The sequence below is a fragment of the Chinchilla lanigera genome, unplaced genomic scaffold (assembly GCF_000276665.1).
Source record: "Chinchilla lanigera isolate Chin_1 unplaced genomic scaffold, ChiLan1.0 scaffold00006, whole genome shotgun sequence".
Taxonomy (NCBI): domain Eukaryota; kingdom Metazoa; phylum Chordata; class Mammalia; order Rodentia; family Chinchillidae; genus Chinchilla; species Chinchilla lanigera.
In genome coordinates, this window is record NW_004955407.1 from 39,535,290 (window position 1) to 39,556,371 (window position 21,082).

General features: G+C 57.9%; 1 protein-coding gene across 1 annotated transcript in view; it reads right to left on the reverse strand.

Moving 5' to 3' along the window:
* Positions 1-20,315, reverse strand: part of Umodl1 (uromodulin-like 1) — a 47,079-nt gene extending 26,764 nt beyond the window's left edge. The window contains exons 1-7 of the mRNA XM_013505170.1: positions 20,112-20,315; positions 16,114-16,356; positions 12,697-12,858; positions 10,118-10,248; positions 7,994-8,180; positions 6,972-7,109; positions 926-1,180 (exon numbers count right to left, since the gene is read on the reverse strand). Of these exons, the coding sequence (XP_013360624.1) occupies positions 926-1,180; positions 6,972-7,109; positions 7,994-8,180; positions 10,118-10,248; positions 12,697-12,858; positions 16,114-16,356; positions 20,112-20,193 (1,198 nt within the window). The 5' untranslated portion in view covers positions 20,194-20,315. The remainder of the gene's footprint in view (positions 1-925; positions 1,181-6,971; positions 7,110-7,993; positions 8,181-10,117; positions 10,249-12,696; positions 12,859-16,113; positions 16,357-20,111) is intronic.
* Between the last annotated feature and the right edge of the window lie 767 nt (positions 20,316-21,082).

Sequence of the window (21,082 nt, forward strand, 5' to 3'; positions counted from 1 at the left end):
CGCATCCCCCCTGGTTGGGGCTGCAGGAGCCTCCCAAGGGTGTGGGGTGTCGGGGTACAGGTCCCCACTCTGTGTCCCATAGAGAGCTGGCACCGGGTGGGCTGGGAAGGAGTGTGGTGCCCTCAAGGGGCAGGAGACGGTGGCACATGGGGAGCCAGGAACACACAGGACAGTCAGCTCCAGGATGACTCCTTCTCCGGCCTCACCTCCCCCGAGGGAAAGGAGTGTCCCTCCCTTGTCCCGGACAGCGAGGTGGGGCCCTGGAACACTGGGAACTACACCAAGGGCTTCATGTGTCCATGAGGGTCTTCACAAGGTGTGATAAAAGTGTGAATGCTGCCACCCAGCCCCACCCAGCACGAAGGCCGGCTGGCGAGAACGTGGTGTGGTGCCCTCATCCACCTTACTCACCGGCTCCTCCCCAAGTCAAGAGGACCGTGACAGGGAAGTGTTTTAATTCATTCGGGACATCGAGGCAGCCAGGACAGCGCAGCTAAAGACACTCAGGAAAGAGGACTCCAGAGCCGATGCAGGACGTGGCCAGGACGGGGGGGATGAGCGTGTCTGAAGTGAGGGGAGGATTCTGAGGGGGGTGCACGGCAGTGTGCTTTTACTGTGATTGCTTTTAAGAATGTAAACATTCCCCATTTTTTGAGCACACCCCGGACGTGCTTCGGATGATGGAGAGAGAGGTCCCTGTACAGCCTGTGGGGTGTCACTGCCGATGTCACAGTGAGCCCCAGACAAGAGATGCAGGGACCTTAGGGCCGCCATGGGCCAGTGTGGCAAGGCCCCGGGGGACAGAGTGTGCTGTGGGCAGCCACCTCTGCTGTGCCAGTCACAGGAAGGGCAAAGTGGTACGCTGTGGCCCAGGAACCTGGGGCCGGAGAACGATCCCGGAGGGACAGTTTCCCGTGAGCCTTACCAGTCTTGACGGTCAGCACGCTGGAGATGTTGGTGCCGCAGCCCTGGTAGCTGGTCCTCACTGTGTACAGCTCCCCAGCATCCAGCCCTGACACCTGCAGGGCCAGCCCACTGGTCCAGGCGCTCCGGAGCAGCTGCTCACCCCGGTACACCTGCGCGTGGAAGTCACGGCTCCGGGGGGGACTCACGCTCCAGGACACCTGGAAGCCGCTCCCGGTGACGTTGAGGGCCACGTGGTCCCGAATGGGGGGACAGGCTAGGAAAGCAGAGAGGAGGAGGCTGTGGGGTGCATCCTTGCCAGAACCCCCACTTGTTCCCCCACAGTGAGCAGTGAAGGGGGATGCTTGCTTTTTCACAATTAAGAATCAAACCCCTCATTTGACCAAACTCAAACCCTCTTCCGGAAACCCGCTTTGGAGAAGTTCCAGGGTGCTGGGAGGTGAGGGTGTGTTTGTGACGACAGAGGGAAAGTAAAGCCAAGTCCGGGACAGAATCTCAGCCTCACACCCCCAGCCAAGCCGGGCAGGACCAACCCACACCTGCCGAGGTCTGCACCATGCAAAGCCACGCTCCGTGGGCGCTGTCTGGTTACCGGAGTGTCAGCGCCCTCTGCGGAGACTGGCCACGCGCCACCACACAGAACTCGTGCCAGCGGACCCTATCGGGCCACGATGCTGAGCTGCACCTGCGCTTGGTCGTCGCCACCTGCACTGGCTGCTCCCTGATGGATCACACGGCACCAATGCCCCCGTCAGGATGAGGCCTCGGGGGTCAGGCTGGGTCTCCCGCGAGGCCCCGTGGCTCCGCTATCAACCTCCAAGCTGAGCCGGGCGCGGTGGTGCACGCCCGTCACCCAGCACGTGGAGGCTGGGGCGGGGGATCGTGTGAGCCTGGGCTACGGAGTGACAGCCTACCTCGGAGAGAAAAAATCCAAGCTGTGGGCTCAAGCTTGGCCGCCATCTATTCTGGGACTCTGCTAGAATGAAAGGTCTATTTTGGAGAAAAATCTGGCTCCCAGCAGGCATATAGGAGTACAAATTACAGAAAAAGTAGGTGGCTTTCAGTCAAGGCACCAAAATGCGTGTGCATCAGAGCTGCAGTTCTATAAAAGAAACGGAAAAGGAAAAAAAGCAACGACAAGGAACTTTTGAAAAATCTTCTATAAAACCATGGTGACGAACAAATAATTTCAAACTCTGTGGTTTCCCAAAGCCCTTCCTGTCAGGGCTCAGAGGATACATTCTTTCTAGTATTGTGAAAACACCGTCTTTCCAAACACATGCGTGTACTTTCTCAGTAAAAACCCAAACAAACAAACAGCCACAACAAATCAGTACAACCCATTTCCCTTTCTGCCTTGGCTTCCAGGAGGCTCAGAATCAGGCTCAGTGCCCAGTCACAGTCCTGTACCTTACAGAGCCCACTGTCTCCTCCTTCTGACTAGGTGCCAAGCTGCCTTTCATAAAGCACTCAAGTGTCTGGTTCCCTGTGGTGAGCCCTCGCAGACCAGCCTCAGAGCAGATGGGAGTAAGTCACCAGAAGCCCACACCCCGTCTGCCTCAGTGGGACAGGAAGTACAAAGACTCAATTCTGCTTGCTCCTATCTTTTTCCTCCTGTCACAGAAATAGGCACAGAAACAGCTGTTCGCTCGTCACGACATTTTCCTCCACAACAAGGAAAGTAGAACGGGTTGCAACAGACCGCCCCGACACGGGGACCCTGGGATCAGAAACCTGGCCTGCTAGCAGCCAGGCAGCTTCCCCGGGCCTGGACAGCACGTGTGGAGCTCAGAAAGGAAGGGAGGGCTGCGATCTCTCTTCCAAGAATCTGCTGCAGTTGGATGTGGTAGCACACAGCCCAGCACTTGGGAGGCTGAGGCAGGAGGACCACTGAGAGTTCAAGGACAGCCTGAGCTGCACGGCAAAACCCTGCCTCAAAAACCAAAGTGAATATCTACTAAAAGCACCAACAGTTCTATTTCTGTGCCCTGAAGACAAATGACAATTGAGTGTGAATCCACACTGGTGGAGGAAGGATAGTGGGACACCCCAAAATGGGACACTAGGGTGAGTGGAGCCTCTCACATGAAGGGTTGAGCAGCAGCTCGGGGTCCCTGTCCTGGGCTGTGACTCCATCTCCTTGCTGCACTCTGACATGGTACTTGGCAGGAGACAGCAGGTGTCCTGTCCCAATTATGGGCCACCTGGAAGAGTGTTCTAAAGATGTCTCTGAGCAGGGCAGAATTAAAGCAGAAACGCTGCCCCCCAGCACTGGGAAGGAACACAGAGGAGAGCAGGAGGACGGTGTCTCAGGGCTCGGGGTCACAATGCACGGGCCAGATCTTTAAACCACATGTGCTTGCTGTTTACATTAAGATCCCAAGTTGGGCGCAGTGGTGCACATCTGTAATCCTAGCATTCAGAAGGCTGAGGCAGGAGGATCACTGTGAGTCCCTGGGCTACACAGTGAGTTCAAGGCCAGCCTGGACTACATAGCAAGACCCTGTCTCTAAACTCTAAAACTAATTACACCAGTGGGTTCTCTGCCTGCTGGGTGGAGGCTACAGAGCTGATGCGGCATGGCCGTGAGACCCACAGCAGAGCAGTCGTTGGTCTGCAGGCTCTGCGGCCGACACTGAGTTGGCCCCTCCCTCTGAGGAGATCCATCCCCCAGAGCAACACCACTGCCTCTGGGTACTAGTGTGGCTTCCTCTCCAATGTGGACCTTGAGGAATTTGCAGCTGTCCTCGTCACTTTCTAGTCTCTGAAGCGCTTTCCCTACATTAGCCAGTTAGAGGAGAGTCTACCCTGGCTCACAGTGTGCGGACGGTTCAGTCCAGGCTCAGCTGGCTCCAAGCAGGCAGTGTGGCCGTGGGGCCTGGCGGAGGAGAGCTGCTCAGGGCATGGAGAACAGGAAGCAGAGAGTGAAGGGAGGAGCCTGGGAGGGAGGTGGACCCTCTGAGGCCACACCCCCAGTACCCACCTCTCTGGGTCAGGCTCCGCCTCCTATGGGCAGGCCACCTATGCCCCCATCATCCAATCACCTTCCAAGTCCCGCCCTACCATCCAGTGAGGCTTTAGGGAACATCCAGACCTAAGCCACACCAGCCACGTCCACCCCCAGACTCTTCTGACCTACATCAGTGGCACCTTCACATGACCCTGGGTTTACTGAGCAACTACTATGCCCTGACTCAGCCACCAACCCTGGAAACAAGTTCACACCCACGGCAGTGCCCGCCAGGCACAGGAAAACATCCCCACCGGCGCCGCCTACCACAGGGGCACAGCCAGGGCGCCTTGAGGTCCATGAGGCAATGCTCGTGACGTGCACGTCACGCTCCTCCCAGGATGTGGGCAACAAGGTCACAGCCACTGCTGTCCCAGGCCTGCACATGCCTTGGGCACTGCCCCACTTAGTCCTGCCATAGTCCTCACCAAGAGATTCTCCACGATCCCATTTTACAGAGAACAAAACTGAGGCCCAGAAAGGCCACACTGTAACTGGCAAAGCTGTGTAAGACTCAGGACAAGTTCGTTTGCTTTACTCCTCAGCCATCCTGCTGCCAGATGAGACTGGATAGTGGCTTCCAGGGATAACAGGGTCTCATCTCTGGGACCCTTGTTTGGGAAAAGAGTCTTCACAAGTGTGAGCAAATTTGGGATCTGAGATGGGCTCCTCGGGCCTGCCTGACACCCGCCCTGGGAAGGCGGAGGCTCCGGGTTGGACTGGAGCCAAGACCTGGCATTCACATGAAACTGACTCCATGTGGACACTCACACGAAACCACCACAGCAGAGGGCACAGGCTTGGGGAATGCCCAGCCCTGGCCCCTCACACGGGCACCCATGCCCTGCCGGCCCCAAGCGACTTCTCCTTACAGAGCTGAAAAGCTGGCGGGCTTCAGCTGGGCACGGAGTCACATCAGGGGACCGTGCAGTCCCCAAAGCCGGCCATGTCCTGCAGCAGAAGTGCACGCCGAGAAGTGCTTCTCCCCATTTCTGATCTGTGCAAGGATCAGGCTGCCTGTGCGTCTTTAATTGGGTGACTAATTTCACAGGAAAAATATCTGAGGTTTGCGCTGTATTTTCCAAGAACTTATCCCTCTGAGGCATTCCAGCGGATTGCTCACTCCTATTAGCGTCTCAATTTGAAACACATGCTGCTCCCTTCGCAGCGTGCAGTCGGAATTCACCCTGACTGTCCCATCTGCACACCGGGCCTGGCTGTCTGCGCCGCTGGAAGGGTGGCCGGGCCCTGTGTGGCTGCCCTGCCGGTGCCAGCAGCCCGGCTAGCGGCCCTCGGCCTGGGAGGCCACTTGCGTCTCACGCTGCCAGGGCGCAGGGCGAGATTGGCTGGCAAACTTGGCCGCTGGAGAAAAAGCCTAACATTTTTTCAGAGTTCTGATAAAGCTAAAAATGACTGAGCGTGATCTGCATTCCCAAGATGGGGCCGAGATCTTCGCCCCGGAGTCTGCAGACTTCGGAGGCTGCAGCGGCGGCAGGCCCTGAGCGCAGACTCCGGGGTCCGCCTGTGGGGAAGGAGGCGCACAGCCCAGGCAGACCTTCCGGTCCTGAGCCCCACGCCACAGCCTCTCTGTGGCCTGGACTGAGCTGCTGGCTGCCTTTTATTTTCCTCCTAACCCCTGGAGACCCCAAGAAAGGCGACCCCTCAGTGGTCACCCATCCTTCACCTGTGCAGTTCCAGCAGGCAGAGTTCTGCTCTGCATAATGACTCCTGGGTCAACAGCGACCACGGGCGCCTGTGCTGCCGAGCCTAGGCGCTCAGCTGGCCGTGTCTTCTAGGCCAGGTCAAACACAAGGCGACGTTCGCTCAGTGACGGACTCCCCAGCTGTACGTGTCTCGGAATGCGGGGCACGTGGCTGTGGGGAGCCTGCTGCTCTGCCCTGGGGCTCACTTGGCAGTGAGCAGAGAGGCAGCCCCTTCCCCGAGAGCCCCCTTTGGAGGGAAAAGAGTGTGCAGATCAATTATGAACGGGTTCAGCTGGGCATTGTCTCAACCACATCCTGGTGTTACAGTTAGCGTCTTCATGGCGGGGTGCTGACTGCAGCTGGCACATGCCCACAGGGAAATAGCTGAGGGTACTATGTCACGGCTGTAGAGCACCGTTGCTGCCTCGCCACCGAGAACCGCCATCGCGGGTGCCAGGCCGCTCCCTGGAGACTTTCTCTGACACGGCGGACAGTGAGAAGTCGAGAGGCACAGTGACACCCCGGCAGGATATGAATAAGGTAAAACCCCAGGTGGAGGAGGAGGGCACCTTGGCTAAATACGATAAGCGGCACCCGCAATGTAGGCAGGCGTATTTGAGAGGAAGCACAAGTCCGCCCAAGCCCTAGCTGACAACCAGGGTGGCTGCTCAGTGCCCACCGGGCAGACCGCGTACCCAACACCCGTATGCGGGCACAGGTGCGAGTCACAAGCCGAGCCGGAGGGCGCGGGTGGGGGGAATTTCATCACCCTGCTCCAGACCCACTGTAATTGAAAACCTGGGAACTGTTTATTTCCAAAATCTTCCATGTCATGTTTTGATCATGAGAAGGGGGTGACCACTGCACACAACGCCATCTCACTGTGAGCCCCTGATGGCAGGTGCCAGTCACACATGCCCGACACGCCAGAGCCAGGGTCTCCTGTCCAGGAGCCCCCATAGGCGGCTATGCCACCCTGCAGAGCAGGACCATCCCAGCATAAACAGAAACGTCTCCCTCACGCCCCCAGCACTGCCGAGGTGGCAGGTCATCCTGCAACAGGCCTCGAGTGGCCAGTGTCCGGCCCGAGAGCAGTCAGGGTCTACCTCTCGTGCCTCTGTCCCCCGCACTTGGCCCCGGACATGGCACCAAATACACATTTGCCCTGTGAAAGCACCGTCCCACGGAGGCCAGGCAGGAGCCCCGACAACCAGTGCCCATGGCAGGCAGAAGCTGGCACCCCTTGTGGGAAGAGGCAGAGGTCTCTGTGATCCCTGGTATCAAGTCCAGAAAGGACCCCGGGCCATGCCCACCAGCCCAGAGCCCAGCGTTACCTTCATCCGTGTGGTTCAGCGGCTGGGGAGGCGAGTCGGGCTCCTGGGGGCTGACACACTGGTAGGAGCCCTCCAGGTTCAGACACCTCTGCGCCCTGGAGCAGGCGTGCAGCCCACCATGGGCACACTCGTCCACATCTGCGGAAGAAGAGGGGGCGGTGAGGCCCAGCTCGCCCCCTCCCTCATCCTGAGTGAGTCCCTGGGGCCCAGCGGGTCTGCACAGCCGTGAAATGGTGGTCTGAGGACACACCCCAAGGCACCGGCCCCAGCTGACGCCGCTCTGTGCCACCTGACAGCTGCCTCCTGCGTCCCCCGTGCAGTCCCAGCCCCGGCTCTGTGTCCAAACTCGTGTGGCTCAGCCCTCCACCCATGATCGCCTGTCCTAGTGCCATGTTCCCCCCTCCTACAGGTGACCTGGACGGGCCCTCCAAAGCCACACCCTGTGACGGTGTCTCAGCCTCCCAGCGCCCCGTGACCACCGCTGAAGGGCACATCGAACAGACAGGACAAGCTCTTCCCTTAGCCCTGACAAAGCCTCTCCTGGTCGTCAGCTCTTGGAGGAAGGCCAATGCCGTCCCCGGAGCCTTCCCTGGGCTCCACGCCTGGGACCATTGTGCGTGACCGGCACTGTCACAAGCAAGAGCAGCACCCGTCGGGAGCGGCGCACCGCGCCTGCCGCAGGGTGGCAGAGCGCACGGCCCCAGCTGCTGGCTCCTGTGCCTCAGGGGCCGCTTTGTGCCACAGAGGCAGAGCTGAGCGCTGGCGTGGAGGACGCGTAGCCCGCAGGGCCCTCGCCAGAAGACAGTGCCAACCCTGACACGGCCCAAAGCAAATTCAGACAGACAAGCCAGGTAGTTTCTTTCAGGAACAAGGCCGCATCTGTGTGCTTGGGCAGGGACCATTCAGCCCGGATCCCTTGCCCTGCGCTTGCTCTCCCTCGGTGTACACAGGCCTGGTTGGCCTCCGAGTCCACTTGCACCCGGCTGCCCGGCCCCCGTCGCACACCCCCGAGGAGCACGGACCTTGCACCTGGATGCCGATCACTTCACACACCCGCCTCATGATGTCATGCAGCATGGCGGAGACGTTGGCCACTGCCAGCGGCTGAGGCAGGCCCAGCAGCAGCCTGGACACGGTGGAGGAGGGGGCCTCACCAGCAGAGTACAGGTGGTGGACATTGGACTCCAGCGGCTGCAAGGCACTGGCCACCTGTGAAGCCAGAACGAGGGCATCAGACGGGGGCAGGCGCCCAATTCAGACACAAGGGGGCTGAGGTCGGAGGAGTTGCAACCCTCATGCACACATGGGCGTGCACACCGTGTGACTGTACAGAAAGAGCTGTGCTGGTGTGTGCACAGCAGGCACCCCGAAAAAGTCCTGCAGGCCAGCACCACCTGAGCCTTTACAACCTCGGTTGTTATCAGCTGCACCTGCCCCTGAGCAAAGCTCGCGCACTAAAGCCCGAGCCCCGGCATCTTGGGATGCGGCTTTACTTGGAAACGGTTTGTGGCAGATGTGGTGAGATGAGCTCGTTGGCATGGGATCGGGTCCGGGAAGACTGGTGTCTGTGCACATGGGGAAACTTGAGCGGAGAAACGGACACCCGAGGGAGGGAAGACACGGAGGAGGACAGCAGTCCCAGGCCACTGGGAGAGGCCTGGGTTCCCCGGAAGAGCGAGCCCTGCTAGGACCTCGATTTTGGACTTTCCGGCCCCAGAACCATGGGTCAGTCTGTTCCCACTCACCCCGGCTGGTGGGTCTCTGCGGTGGTGACTGGGACATTCACACAGCAGTCACTGCGGGACCCTTAGGACCCCCCACCCTGCCCAGGCTGGGTCCCCAGGTCCTTGGAACTGTGGACAGGGGCATGGGAACCAGAGCTACAGGAGCAGCGTCATGGTGCGTCCACATTAATGACCCCTCTCCATGTCACTTGCTCTTCATTGCCACCCAATTTCCTGACCCCGCAGCCCAGGGAAGTGACGCACTGTGGAAACTGCATGGCCAGGCAGTCCCCAAAACCAAAGCAGACTTTGCAAAGCTACCAGGGTCTCCACAGAGAAACCGAATTTGGAAGGCAGCAGAGAGGTCAGCTCAGCCATGTGGGAACCCTAGCCCCAGGAAGAAGCCGGAGACGGCACCTGCCACTACTGACAATCTGGTGGGGCAAGCTCTCTCCCGGGACAGAAGGCGCGGGAGGAGACAGCGGTGAAGAGCTCTATCTCAGACCTGTCAGGAGCCATGGTGAGCTCTTTACAGGGACCGTAAACCTGACAGCCACTGTCTTAGGCAAGATTATGATGAATTTATTTACTGGAAGAAGGGTCTAAGGAGCAGAGAGGTTAGGTCACTAACCCAAGGTTACACAGCAGATGAAGGGCAACCCTGGGATTTCAACCCAGAGGCCTGTTCTTGCTGGCTGGTGGAGCAGCCCCTCAACAAGCCGAGAGAGCAGAGATTGCTCTGGGCCGAGAAAGTTAGTGATGCCCGTGGGCAAAGGTGAGCTGCAGGGCGCCTCTCAGGCAGGTCCCCACGCAGGGACTGGCACCGGGTACACTCGGGCCCGAGAACTCCCTGAGCTCATGCAGGTGAAGCAGCAGACCCACTCATGAGGGCAGGCCACTGCCCAGGGCTACCTGGTGACCTCTGTGACAGCCCAGCCACAGTGGGAGCCCCGAGACAGAGGTTGATGCTGGTGTTGGGGACATCCCGGCTGGAAACCGCTGGACACGTAAGGAAGTGCAGGCGGCCTCCCTGGTCAGCCGCTCTCAGCCAGGCGGCTTTGCCCCAGGGACAGCAGGAGCTGTCTGGGGGCTGTCACGGCAGGGGACGCTGCTGACCCTGTTGAATGTCCCTCAGGGGCTGCAGCATGTGGACAGCCTGGGCTGGGCATTTGGGGTGACAGGGCAGAGGCAGGCACCGGGCACCCTGTGGTCTGTACGTGCCGGGAACGGCCCTGGAAGCCCCGGCAGTTCGCTGTGGGCGGCACTGACTGCACACGGCCTGCGTCTCCCTGCACCTGAGTGTTCTCAAACACTCAGGTCTGTCAGAGCGGGGCACTTGGGGCCTGCATGCAGGATGCCCCTTCCCACTGCGCTCCAGGTCCCTGGAGTAGCTTCTTGGGGGAAGCCCCATGTCGCACGCACCAGAGAGCAGAGCAGACGTGTGTGATTCTGCAGCTCGGGGTCCGCTCGCTGCAGGTCCTCGAAGTCCACCTTCACCCGCACGGTCACATTGTACCAGCTCGTCGGGCGCCACTCAGCTGTGGCACCCACACCTGGAAGGTAAATGCAAACGGGTGCCACTGGGACAGGGCAGGGCTGCCAGGGGCTGCCAGGGGCTGCCAGGGGCCAGCAGGTAAGGGGCACAACTGGCCCAGGAGGCGGGAGGCCATAAAACACCTGCAATAGGCAGTGGCGGGTCCCTGGGTAGGGCGGCCACTCCCTCCCTCTTGATGGCCACTAAGACTGTGGACCTCAGGCTGTGACGACACAAGGGACTGTCCTTGGCCAGAGAGAGGTCAGTCATCCAGTAACCCTGTCACCATGGAATGTGGCATGGATGTCCATGGTCACTATACACTAGCCCATTATTTCCATTAATATAATCAAATAATACAATGTATTCAATACTAAGGTACGACATGACGGAATATGGTGTGTAACAATTACAGAATGCTATATAAAACATACTAGACATTAGACCTCATAATGAGCAGGTTAACAGAAGAGTGAATGCATAGTAGTATAATACTTGATATTATCTATACTATTACTTTATGACTATATATTATTCTAATACATACTAATACTACAGAGCCCACCAAAAAATGTATACACACTCCAAGAAAAGAAAAATAGTATGGTGTTTTTTCAGCAGATGGTGTTACCCTTGTAACCTTCGAGAGGATGTCATAGATCACAAAAAACCCACTATGCTGCTATCCCTTAGAAAAAAAAGGAAAATGCATGTGTAGCAATCTCAGTGACCAAGCAGCAGTTTGCTGTGCTAGTCAGTGTCTGGAAGCTCGTGATCACCATTTTGAGCTCCTCTTCTAATTGTAGAGCGCGAAGGTAACTTGTCTGAATCCCATGATGTCTCAATAAATTTAGTACTAAAATATTTATGCAAGTTTTCTTTTCCTGAAGTGTGTATACATTTTTTGCAGACTCTGTATATAGTACATGTGATGTGCATGTGTATAGTTTTATGGTCTCTCTTGTGGACAGATTCTAGAACTCTCCAGTGCTATGAAAATCTACAGAGGCTCAAGTGCCTTATATAAAAGGGCAAAGTGTTCACATAGAACCCGTGGATGTGGAGAGCCAGCTACACTTTGGAACATTAATTCACAGTATTATGATTTTATCTAGCCCATTCTTTATTTACCCCGATGATACAGTGTACTAGCATGACCTTATATGTTATAGGTGACACATCTACATATATGTGGTGTGATAAAAAATTTGATGAATGCTTAACTTTGAAAGTGTATTACAGTTAAAGGCATGTTGCCATTAATCCTCTCCAAATACTTCTTGCTTCAAACACATTCATCCCAGCATTGTTGCCGCTTCCTGCAGCAGCTCTGGGGTCCTCTTTCCTGAGGGTCTTTAGTTGCGCCGTCCTGGCTGCCTCAGTGTCCTGAATTGATTCAGACATTTCCCTTTCACGGTCATTTTGACTGTGGGGAGCAACCAGAAGTCACACGGTACCAGATCCAATGAATCAAGTGGACAAAGACAGACTATCATGACTTTTTTTTTTTTTAATGTAAACCAAGTTTGTTTTGTTTTTTAAGTAGTGTTCTTAAAGCACTACAGCTTGGTAAACAATGTAAATTAGTATAAGTCATCTCAAAAGCCAGTTTTGTTTTGTTTTTTAATGAGTTGTTAAAAAGATGCAGCCTATTCTAACAGCATATGTATCTTAACCATTTCACTTTGAGTTAACGAAGGCTCACAAATGAGCAACACTCCTCACTGAGGAAAACAGAAAGCTGCTGTCGACAAGCGAGAGCACACACACACACAAACACAAAGAACTGTGTAAAAATAACTAACTGTGCTCCCATCGTTTTAAGGAGCTGCTTTTCTGTCGGATGGCGCTTGGCAACAGCATTCACTCTATTTTTTATCACACTTCATAAAGACCCTCAGGAAAGAGGATTCCAGAGCTGCTGCAGAACGTGCCAAGGTCAGTGGGATGAGCGTGCAGGAAGCAAGGAGGGCGGGATTTGAGGGAAATTCATTTTACTGTATCTTATTTTCATTCTAAGCATTTGCTGTGTGTTCTGAGCAGCCCTCGCATTAATGGTCTGCATCCCCTTGTCTGAGTATTGGGCAGAGCATGGTTCAAGCCCAGCCCCCGGGCAGGAGACCCTTCCAGCCAGCAGACACCACTGCCAGGTTGGCCAGCACTTGTCTGAGGGGTATGTGGGGAGGGCTCCAGGGTCTGAGATGTCTGCAGAGCAGCCACCTGCCCCCCAGGGACATGGCTACAGGTGAGCTCCCCCCCCCCTGCTACTCCCAGGGTGTCTTAGGACACCAGGCCGCATGGGGACCTGGCTTCTCTGCCCACCAGGATAGTCTCTGACCTCAGGGCACTGAGAAGCCTCCACTCCCATGGGCTCCAAGGACCACATCTGGGGACACACAGGCCCACCTGCACCTAGTGTGGGTTCCCCGTGACATCAGACCTTCCCCATACCCCACAGCAGCCCTACCTTGGGGTGCGGGGGCCACACAGTGGTGGCCCCCAGACCGGGGACAGCACTTCTGAAGTCCGGGGCAGTCAGCGTCCAAGCTGCACGGGGAGACAGGTGTCTCCGGTGCTGCCGTCGGGCAGACCCCAGGTCTTGATGTGAATGCTGTGGACCGATTCAGTGCTGGGGAGATGAGACAACGTGCAATGCTGGTGTTACACACAGACGCCCTTGATGAGCCGCGTGGGCCCCACACCCCGGCCTGCTTCTGCCTGGGATCCCAGAGGCCCTGTGGCGGGCTGGGACTCTCTCCAGGCTGGGGGGCACCAGGGATAAGGCAGGGCGGGTAGGGGCCGGCGAAGGCTGCCCCGGAGGGGCCCTATGCCCAGGGGGTGGTGGTGGAGCCCAGGGCATTAGCCTGGATGTGTAAGGACAGGCCAGTAGGCGGCCTGGGTGCAGGGGATACAGGGAAGAGGGGCACCAAAACTGCCGCCCAGCTCCCTTCCTGGGGGAAAGCAGCTCAGGAGGACCAGGAACCCGGCTGTGTGCAGCGGTAGCAGCCTGGCACACTGCTGGATGCCATTGGCATCCTGCCATCCACTGGGAGGTCAGCTGAGGCCCGGCAGCTTGGCTGTGCCGTTCATAGGCTGCTCTGTGTGAATGGGGCGGGGCGTAACACCAGGAAAGCAGGGGGGAGGGGCCGTGGAGAACAACGCCTGGGACCCTGGAGTCGCCTGTGAGGGTGGTGGCCCTGATGACCACCAGGACCTGGGCTGGGGACTGGGGAGGCCATGGTGGGCTTCTGAGAAAAAGGGCTTAGCGGGGTTGTAGAACGGTCTAGCCAGGCGTGGTTGCACACACCGTAATCCCAGCACTCTGGAGGTTGAGGCAGGAGGATTGCCATAAATTCGAGGCCAGGCTGGACTACACAGTGAGTTCAAGACCAGCCTAAGCTGCACGGCCAGACCTGACTCAACAAAACCAAGAAATAAAGGGCAGGAAATGTCTGAGAGTCACAGAACCCACAGGGGAGCTGGGCAGGGGTCCAAGTGCTGGAGTTCCAGGCACGAAAAGCAGCAGAAGGAGGAAAGGAGAAGGTGGAGCCCGGGGCACACTCTCCAGAGAGATGCGCCCTGTCAGGGCCACACTGCCAAAAGCGGCATCCAGGACAAGCTCGGGACAGCTGGGCAGAGGGCTCCAGGGCAGCCCGGATGGACGAGCCAGCTCAGGACAGGCAGGAGCTCAGTTCCAGTATGGAGGGGGCTGGGGTTCTGGCTCCCCGGGCAGAGAGTGGCAGAAGGAAGGGGACCAAGCACCCCAGCCGCAGGTACCAGTCCAGTGGGTGCTGCTCAAGCCCATCTGGATCCTTCCCTGGGTGTATTTGAAATCTATATCTACCAGTGGCCCTGAGGACATTCTCGGGCACGGCTCCAGACCCCAAACACCAGGGAGCTCAGACGGGGTCACCCCACATCAGCAACACTGCCATGAAGGCAGGGTGGTCCTAGAAGGCCCAGGGACGGCTGCAGTCCCAGGATGGTCCTCTCGGGGGCCTTGGGGCCTCCACAGAATATTCTGCAGCCACAAGCAAGGGTAGCGGCCCTGGCTTCCATGGGGACCCATGCCCCAGGATGGCTGTGTCAGTCCAGGCAGAGGAGGGGATGAGGTTGGCTGGCACCACTGTCTGCTTCTCACTGCTGCTCCTGCACGTGGAGCTCCATGCCAGTAACGTCCTCCTTCCCCACCGTCCTCAGCTCAGCTTCGCTTCCTTGGGTCCATGTGGCTATGGAGACCAATGTCTCCAGGTTCCAGAGGAAAGACTGGGCCAGAGTGGCGCCAGGACAGGAAAGCCAGTCCCGTGTGCAGGACAAGGCGGGACAGCAGCCCTGAGAGCCGAAAGCGATTGCTCCGTCTCCCCTTGAACACCAGGGGCCTCTCGGCTGAGCCCATGTGAGGGCCACGTGGAAACGGCTCCTGACACAGCGAGAGGCCGTGGGGCGCAGCAAACGCCAAGCAAGGCATGGAGTTTATCATCATCACAGCCCAGGGTTGGGCCCTGGGGGAGAGTGTCCCCCAGCAGAGAAGACGCTGACATTCGGGGACACTCTGGGGGGCCCAGCTGCAGTGTCTTTGAACTTTTGCTAAATGATTCTAAACTAACAGTTTTATTTCAATCAAAAGAAAGTACAGGCCACACCCCCAAGCCGGCTTCCATGCACTGGCACATCCGTGCGAGGTGGCGCCCTGTGCCCGTTCAATCCCACGGAGGATGAACCTTCGCTGGCATGACAGATGAGCTGGGCAGGCGGAGGGCAGATCTTGGCCGGGGCCACCACCCCATCATCGGGGGGGGCGGGGGGGGACGAAGGGGAACACTGACCAGCCACGGGGATGGATCACGGGGGATCCCACTCGCCACCTCTGCTGAGGTTTTCTGCAGTCTAGGGCGGTGGCCTCCCATCTCAGGTGGCCCCAGCTGACTCCTAACCTCACCGCCTCCTGTCCTTCCCCATACAGTGGGAGCAGGGCCTTCTGCCCATGTGGGGTTGATTTGATCTGACACTGACTCAGAGCGACAAAGCGCCACCCACACACTCTCTCACAGAGCCGTCCCTGGAAGAGGTCATCACACGGCCTTCTCCATGACAAAGGCAGGTTGCCCTGGCAACCAGGCCCTGCCCAAACACAGCAGCTTCACACTGTGCTGAGTTTGCAGGAGGACAGGGCCTGGGGCCCCTTCCCTTGGATTCAGGTTAGGATACCAGCTCAGACCCAAACATCACTACAGCTTTTAAGAAGAGGAAGAGCCAGGCAGGGAGGTGCACGCCTGTGGCCCCAGCTCTCTGGAAGGCTGAGGCAGGAGGATCGAAAATTCAAACACAGCCTAGGCAGCCTTAGTGACTCAGCAAAACCCTGTCTCTAACTTTGAAAAAATAAAAAAGTGCTGAGGGTGTCGCACAGCAGAAAGCCCTGGGCTCTATCCTAGCACTACAGAAACAGAAGAAGAGGAGGAGGAGGAAGAGGAAAAAAGTGCCACTGTCAAAGAGCTTGAGGGCTGGTCTCTGCCCCTGTATGTTAAGACCCCCATAGGAGCTTTCCAAGGTCACCAGCCCCAGCTCAGCCCAGCTCAGCTCGGCACAGGCTGGGCCAGGGACCCACATGTTCAGAGCTGCCTGGGGGGCCTGGACCTACAGTCATGACCCGGGATGACAGGGACCTCAATGCGGGGCATGGCCAGCTGCGTGGGGTCACCTAGGAGTGGGATGGAAGGGCTACTTCATGTACCCCACACCTGACCCGCACATCAGAAGTCTGGGGTCAGTGACAGTCACAACCCACAGAGAACCTGAGCGGGAGGGAGATCTGGAGTCCAGGCAGAGGACGCACCCAGTGACCCCCGAGACTCCTCTCGCCTCCCCAGGCCCACCCTGGACTCACGCAAGACACAGTACAGGCCCAGCTGCTCGTAGCCCTCACAGCAGTCGGTAACGTTCCTGGACTCGGGCACCTCCACAGTCAGGTACTGGGTCCTGTAGACGGTCTTGGGGCATTGCTGCCACAGGACCCAGCCACCGCAGGCCACATCGGCCACGTGGGACTTCTGCACTGCCTCCACCCGCTGCACCGTCCGGGTCTCCTGGTAGCTGCACAGCTGGTAGCTCAGTAGGGAGAGGCCAGTTTCTGGAGGGGGTGGGAGGAGAGTGGGAATCAGATTGCGGCCGTCTCCAAGGGGGACCTCCCTCCCCAAGGGCTGAGAAACGAACCCTCTGGGCTTGGACAGGCCTCTGGGAACGGCCACCCACCCGGCCACACCTCTGCTGACCGTCACCACTCGCGGGAATTTGGACCTGCCCTTCTGAAGCCAGGAGCTGCCTCTGGCCCCAACCCTGTCCAGGCTCTGACAATGAAGACCCCAAAGAAAGGACCCGGATTCAATGAAGACATGTCCCCGTTTTCCACCCCATGGCTTTGATGCTCCAAGCTGTTGATTGGTGCATCTTGGCCCATCCTTTTCCCCTAAGCCTGGGCAGCCACACGACTGAATATACACCTACTTCCTCAACCAGCTCCTCCGGAAGGCCCACTGCAGGCCCGAGGGCAACAGTGACAGTGTGTGAGGAAGGAGGGGAAGGTAGATAAATATTTAGAGCACAGGAAAGGAGCCTGTCACCTACAAGGGGTAATCGGAACATAGGGTGAACGCTTAAATTAAAAATTCATTGTAGTCATAGACATGGGTCCCCTCCAGTCGCCCCCCCACCTCATCCCATCATCCCGGCCACTTTCTGCAGCAGCTCTGGAGTCCTCTTCCCTGAGGGTCCTTATGAGGTACAGTCAGAAATACACTAAATGCTGCATCGTGCCATCCATTGGAAAGATAGGCTCGTAAAAACACGATGCTGTGTCCTGATCCATCTTATTCACCGGATCTGGCACCGTGTGACTTCCGGCTCCTCCCCAAAGTCAAACTGACCATGACAGGGAAATGTTAGGAATTTATTCAGGACACCAAGGCAGCCAGGACAGCGCATCTAAAGACACTCAGGAAAGAGGACTCCAGAGCTGCTGCAGGGCGTGGCAAGAGGGATGGGGGGAGTGTGTTCAAAGTGAGGGGGGGGGTTTTGAAGAGGATTCATGCCAGTGTGTGTTTACTGGAATAATTCTTTGTTTATTTAAGCAGATGCCATATTTGGGGCATACCCCATATACTGTAGATAATAAAGGTCTCTTTGACTATGACCACTGTCCTTGGTGGAAGGAGGGCATGGTCGCCGCTGCTGTACTATAGGTCAAGCATCAGGCTTCCCCCAGGGCCCTGGGCACCTCCTGCCTGGAGGCTGGGCGTGGGTGTCCCCCGCCCCTCATCAGTGTGGTCACTGTGTTGGGGAAACTCAGCCCTTGTGACATTTGCTATCTCCACACCTCTCGGTCCAGTGCTGCTCCGCACGGCCAGGGGCTCTCTGTCACCGTATGTCACAGAATTGCACCCCTGCAGGAGACGTTGGGGTCAGCTCAGAATGTGACTCTAGGACCCCGGGTCCACAGAGGTCACCACGTTAGAATGAGGTCGGAGGCGTGGGTCTGATGCAACATCATCGGTTTCCCTATGAAAACGGGAATTTGGAGACACGTGCCCACACAAGGGGAAGATGACCACTCGGAGATGAAAGCAGAGATCACAATGGCTCCCCCACAAGCCGAGACATGCCAAAGACTGCTAACATCTGAACAAAAGCAGCAGAAGCCAGTGGAGGGGCACGCCTGTAACCCCCGAACTCTGGGAAACTGAAGCAGGAGGACTGCAAGTTTGAGCCCTTCGTGGGCAACTTATCAACTCAGTGAGACCCTGTCTCAAAATTTTAAAGAAACTGGGTGTGATGGTGCACACCTGTAATCCCAGCACTTAGAAGGCTGAGGCAGGAGGATCATCCAAGAGTTCAAGGCCAGCCTGGGCTACATAGTGGGCTGCTGTGGATCAACACCGGGGCTGAGTCCCAGGCTGCCAGAGGCAGCTCCTTGCCAGCCACCAGCTCCAGGGCCACCTGCATCCGGGCCATGTGAGGGCACAGCTGGGGCACTGGGGTGCAGCTGCCTGCTGCTTGCCTCCCGCCAAGGTGGTTATGACGGTCTGGAGAGCAGTGGAACCTGGTCCCGTGGGGAGTGGCTGAAGCCTAGTTGTGGCCCGAGTGAGGGTGGCAGCAGAAGGAATGGGGTGGTGATTTAAGACCACGCTGAGCAAGGCAGAGCCGCAGGCATCCTGCAGCAGGAGCTAGGGAGGGGGAGCTGGATACTTCCCTGGCCCAGGAAGGGGCCTCTGCTGTGTTCATGAAGGTCACGGACTCAAGTCTCCTGAGAGCCTCCGGGCTCCCTCTGATCATTACAGCGCCCCAGCTGAGCGCCCAGAGCCTCCCGCTCGCATAGGCACAGCATGCCCTCCGCATCTCCAGGGAAGCTGGTACGTGTCTGCTTGTTTTGTTCTCACCTTCTACCGAGGCAGGGTGTCAGCCCCACGCCCAGGCAGATCTTCCGGCAGACCCTGCCGTGCCACAAATGCATGCAGAGCTGTTGCAGCGGGGGCCGCTGGCCCTGGATTCTGGTCCCAGAGGCTGAGCCAGTGAGGGCCCCGGTCCCAGCAATGCCCTGCTGGCCTCTCGAGGGTCTCCCGCCCTCCCTAGAGCATGCTGGGACGGCCTTTTGGGGATGACGGGCAACAAGACGCTCCTACACCGGAGGCCCAGCTGACCCCACAGGGAAGGTGGGTGTGCGGCAACCCCCAAGGAGGAGTCGCGCCCTCTCCATGCCCTGCCATCTCCGGTGAAACGGTTCCTCTGTCACTTGTAGAAGGATCAGGAAGCCCTGCGCGTGGGTCAGTCCTGGAGCTCAATGAAAATTCCACACAGGATCTCTGCTCAGGACAGGGAGCGAGTGGGGTGCAGCCCTGGGGAGCACAGTGCACACCCCAAGTCCCCACAAGTGGCTTTCCAGTCCCTTCGGGGAGCTGCACTGATCCCTCAACTATCCCACCGCCTCGGTGCAGAGCTGCATGGCTCACACCTCCCTCCTCCGGCGACAGTACCGCTCAGAAAACTCACAGCACACATACAATCCTACTATAGTGGGAGAAACATATGAAACGAGTCCCAAAAGGCACTTGCCTGTAGAAGCAGAACGAATCTCTTTAAATTCCCGACTGAAGGAGGGAGATTTTAAGGGGAAAATTGTTTCTAATTTTTGCCACCTCAATTCCTCGGAAGTGTGGGGTTTCAGGAACCTACCAGCATGGGGAGCGGAGGGGCAAGCCGTTTGGTTTTGCGTTTGATTTTGTGGTGGGGACGGAGCCGGCCTCACACCTTTGGAGCGAGTACTGCTCCACTGAGCTGACCCTCGCCTGCCCCAGTGTGGTTTTTAACCGCCGCTCTGCTGACCCTATGCCACCCAGCACTTCCGGCTGCTCCCGGGCACTGGGGTGGGGATGCTTCGCTCGGGAGCTGTGTGGCATCGGCCCGCCCCTGCCACCCCGGTCTCCCTGTGACCTTCGAGGACACTAATGCCCCAAGTTTCGGGAGACCAGCCCTCGGGGTCTCCAAGCGCTTGCTGTTCGCTGTGTGGTCAGTCTCGGGCCACAGTGTCTGACTGCAGAAAAGCAGTCCCAGGCCCCTCCCCCACCTGTTTTCAGGGAATCTGCATTTCACCCCCCACCCTGCCCCCGGGGGTGCAAGGGTACTCTCCAGACGTGAGGAGCCCTCTTTTGGGGAGCACACACGGCCTCCTGCCTGCCCCAGCGGCCTGCTGCTGCATGTGGCTATGGACACCCTGGTTGGCCAGGAGCAGGCACGTCCTCACCTGTCCACATCCCCCCGAAGGTGCTGTCCTCGTGAGACCCTTTCCCAGCAGCCCCTCCCCAGCATGGCCTGTGGCCAGTCCAGCTCCCTCACCTGTGAAGCCGCTGGCCCGGCTCAGGCCAATGGTGCTGGAGCCAGCCAAGGCCAGCAGTGCCAGCCCCAGCATCCCGGGCATACTCCCACGACGGCAGTGGCAGCGCAGGGCTTGGCCCTCCACCGCAGTGGTCTGAGGCCTCAGCAGGAACCTGAGCTGGCCGGGCCCGGAGAAAGGCCGCTTCTGTCCCCAGCGCTGCTGGCGGTGGCAGTGGCTTCAAGAGGGAGTGCGCACTGGAGCAGTCCCTTATGCCTGCTAGCTAACGACTGCCACCGCTGAGGACGTTTCCCTCGGGGCACCTGCGTGTCACACACAGCCTATTCTTGCTCCAAGCAGATGGCACGCCTGAGGAAAGGTGAGCAGCCAGTGGCCCGGCCACATCACCAGGGGCCATCTCGTTGTTACGCAGAAAATGCACTTCAGACCCAAATCTCACTGCCCCCAGCAGGTGTAGAGTATTCGCTTACCCTATCTTCCCAACCTGGCAGGAGAAAACAGGGTCAAATCAAAGTGGTACATCAGACTCAGAAAGGCGCCCTTCACACGACCCAACAGTGCAGCTCAGAAGTCATAGCCATGACTGAGGTCCAGCTGGCCCCGGGACCTCCCCCGGGGCTGGCAGAAGCTGGATTCCCAGACACCCTCTCCAGCTTTTCCGAGACTTAAAGTAGGAAATTATAGACAGAACCAGCTCAGGGAGAGGGGAATAAACTGCAGAACATCAGCATGCAGTGCTACCCAGGTGGAGAAATGCTCACTGCAGGGATCTTCCCACAGCTTTAGAAAAGCAAATTCTTAATGCGAGGTCCAAACGGGCTTATGCCGTTCCAACTCCACGGAGATGTCCGCTCTGCAGGGTTGCATGAAGGTTGGAGATCCAAGAAGGACCCAGGAAAGGGAAGGGAAGGGAAGGGAAGGGAAGGGAAGGGAAGGGAAGGGAAGGGAAGGGAAGCATTTTGAGGGGTGGCAG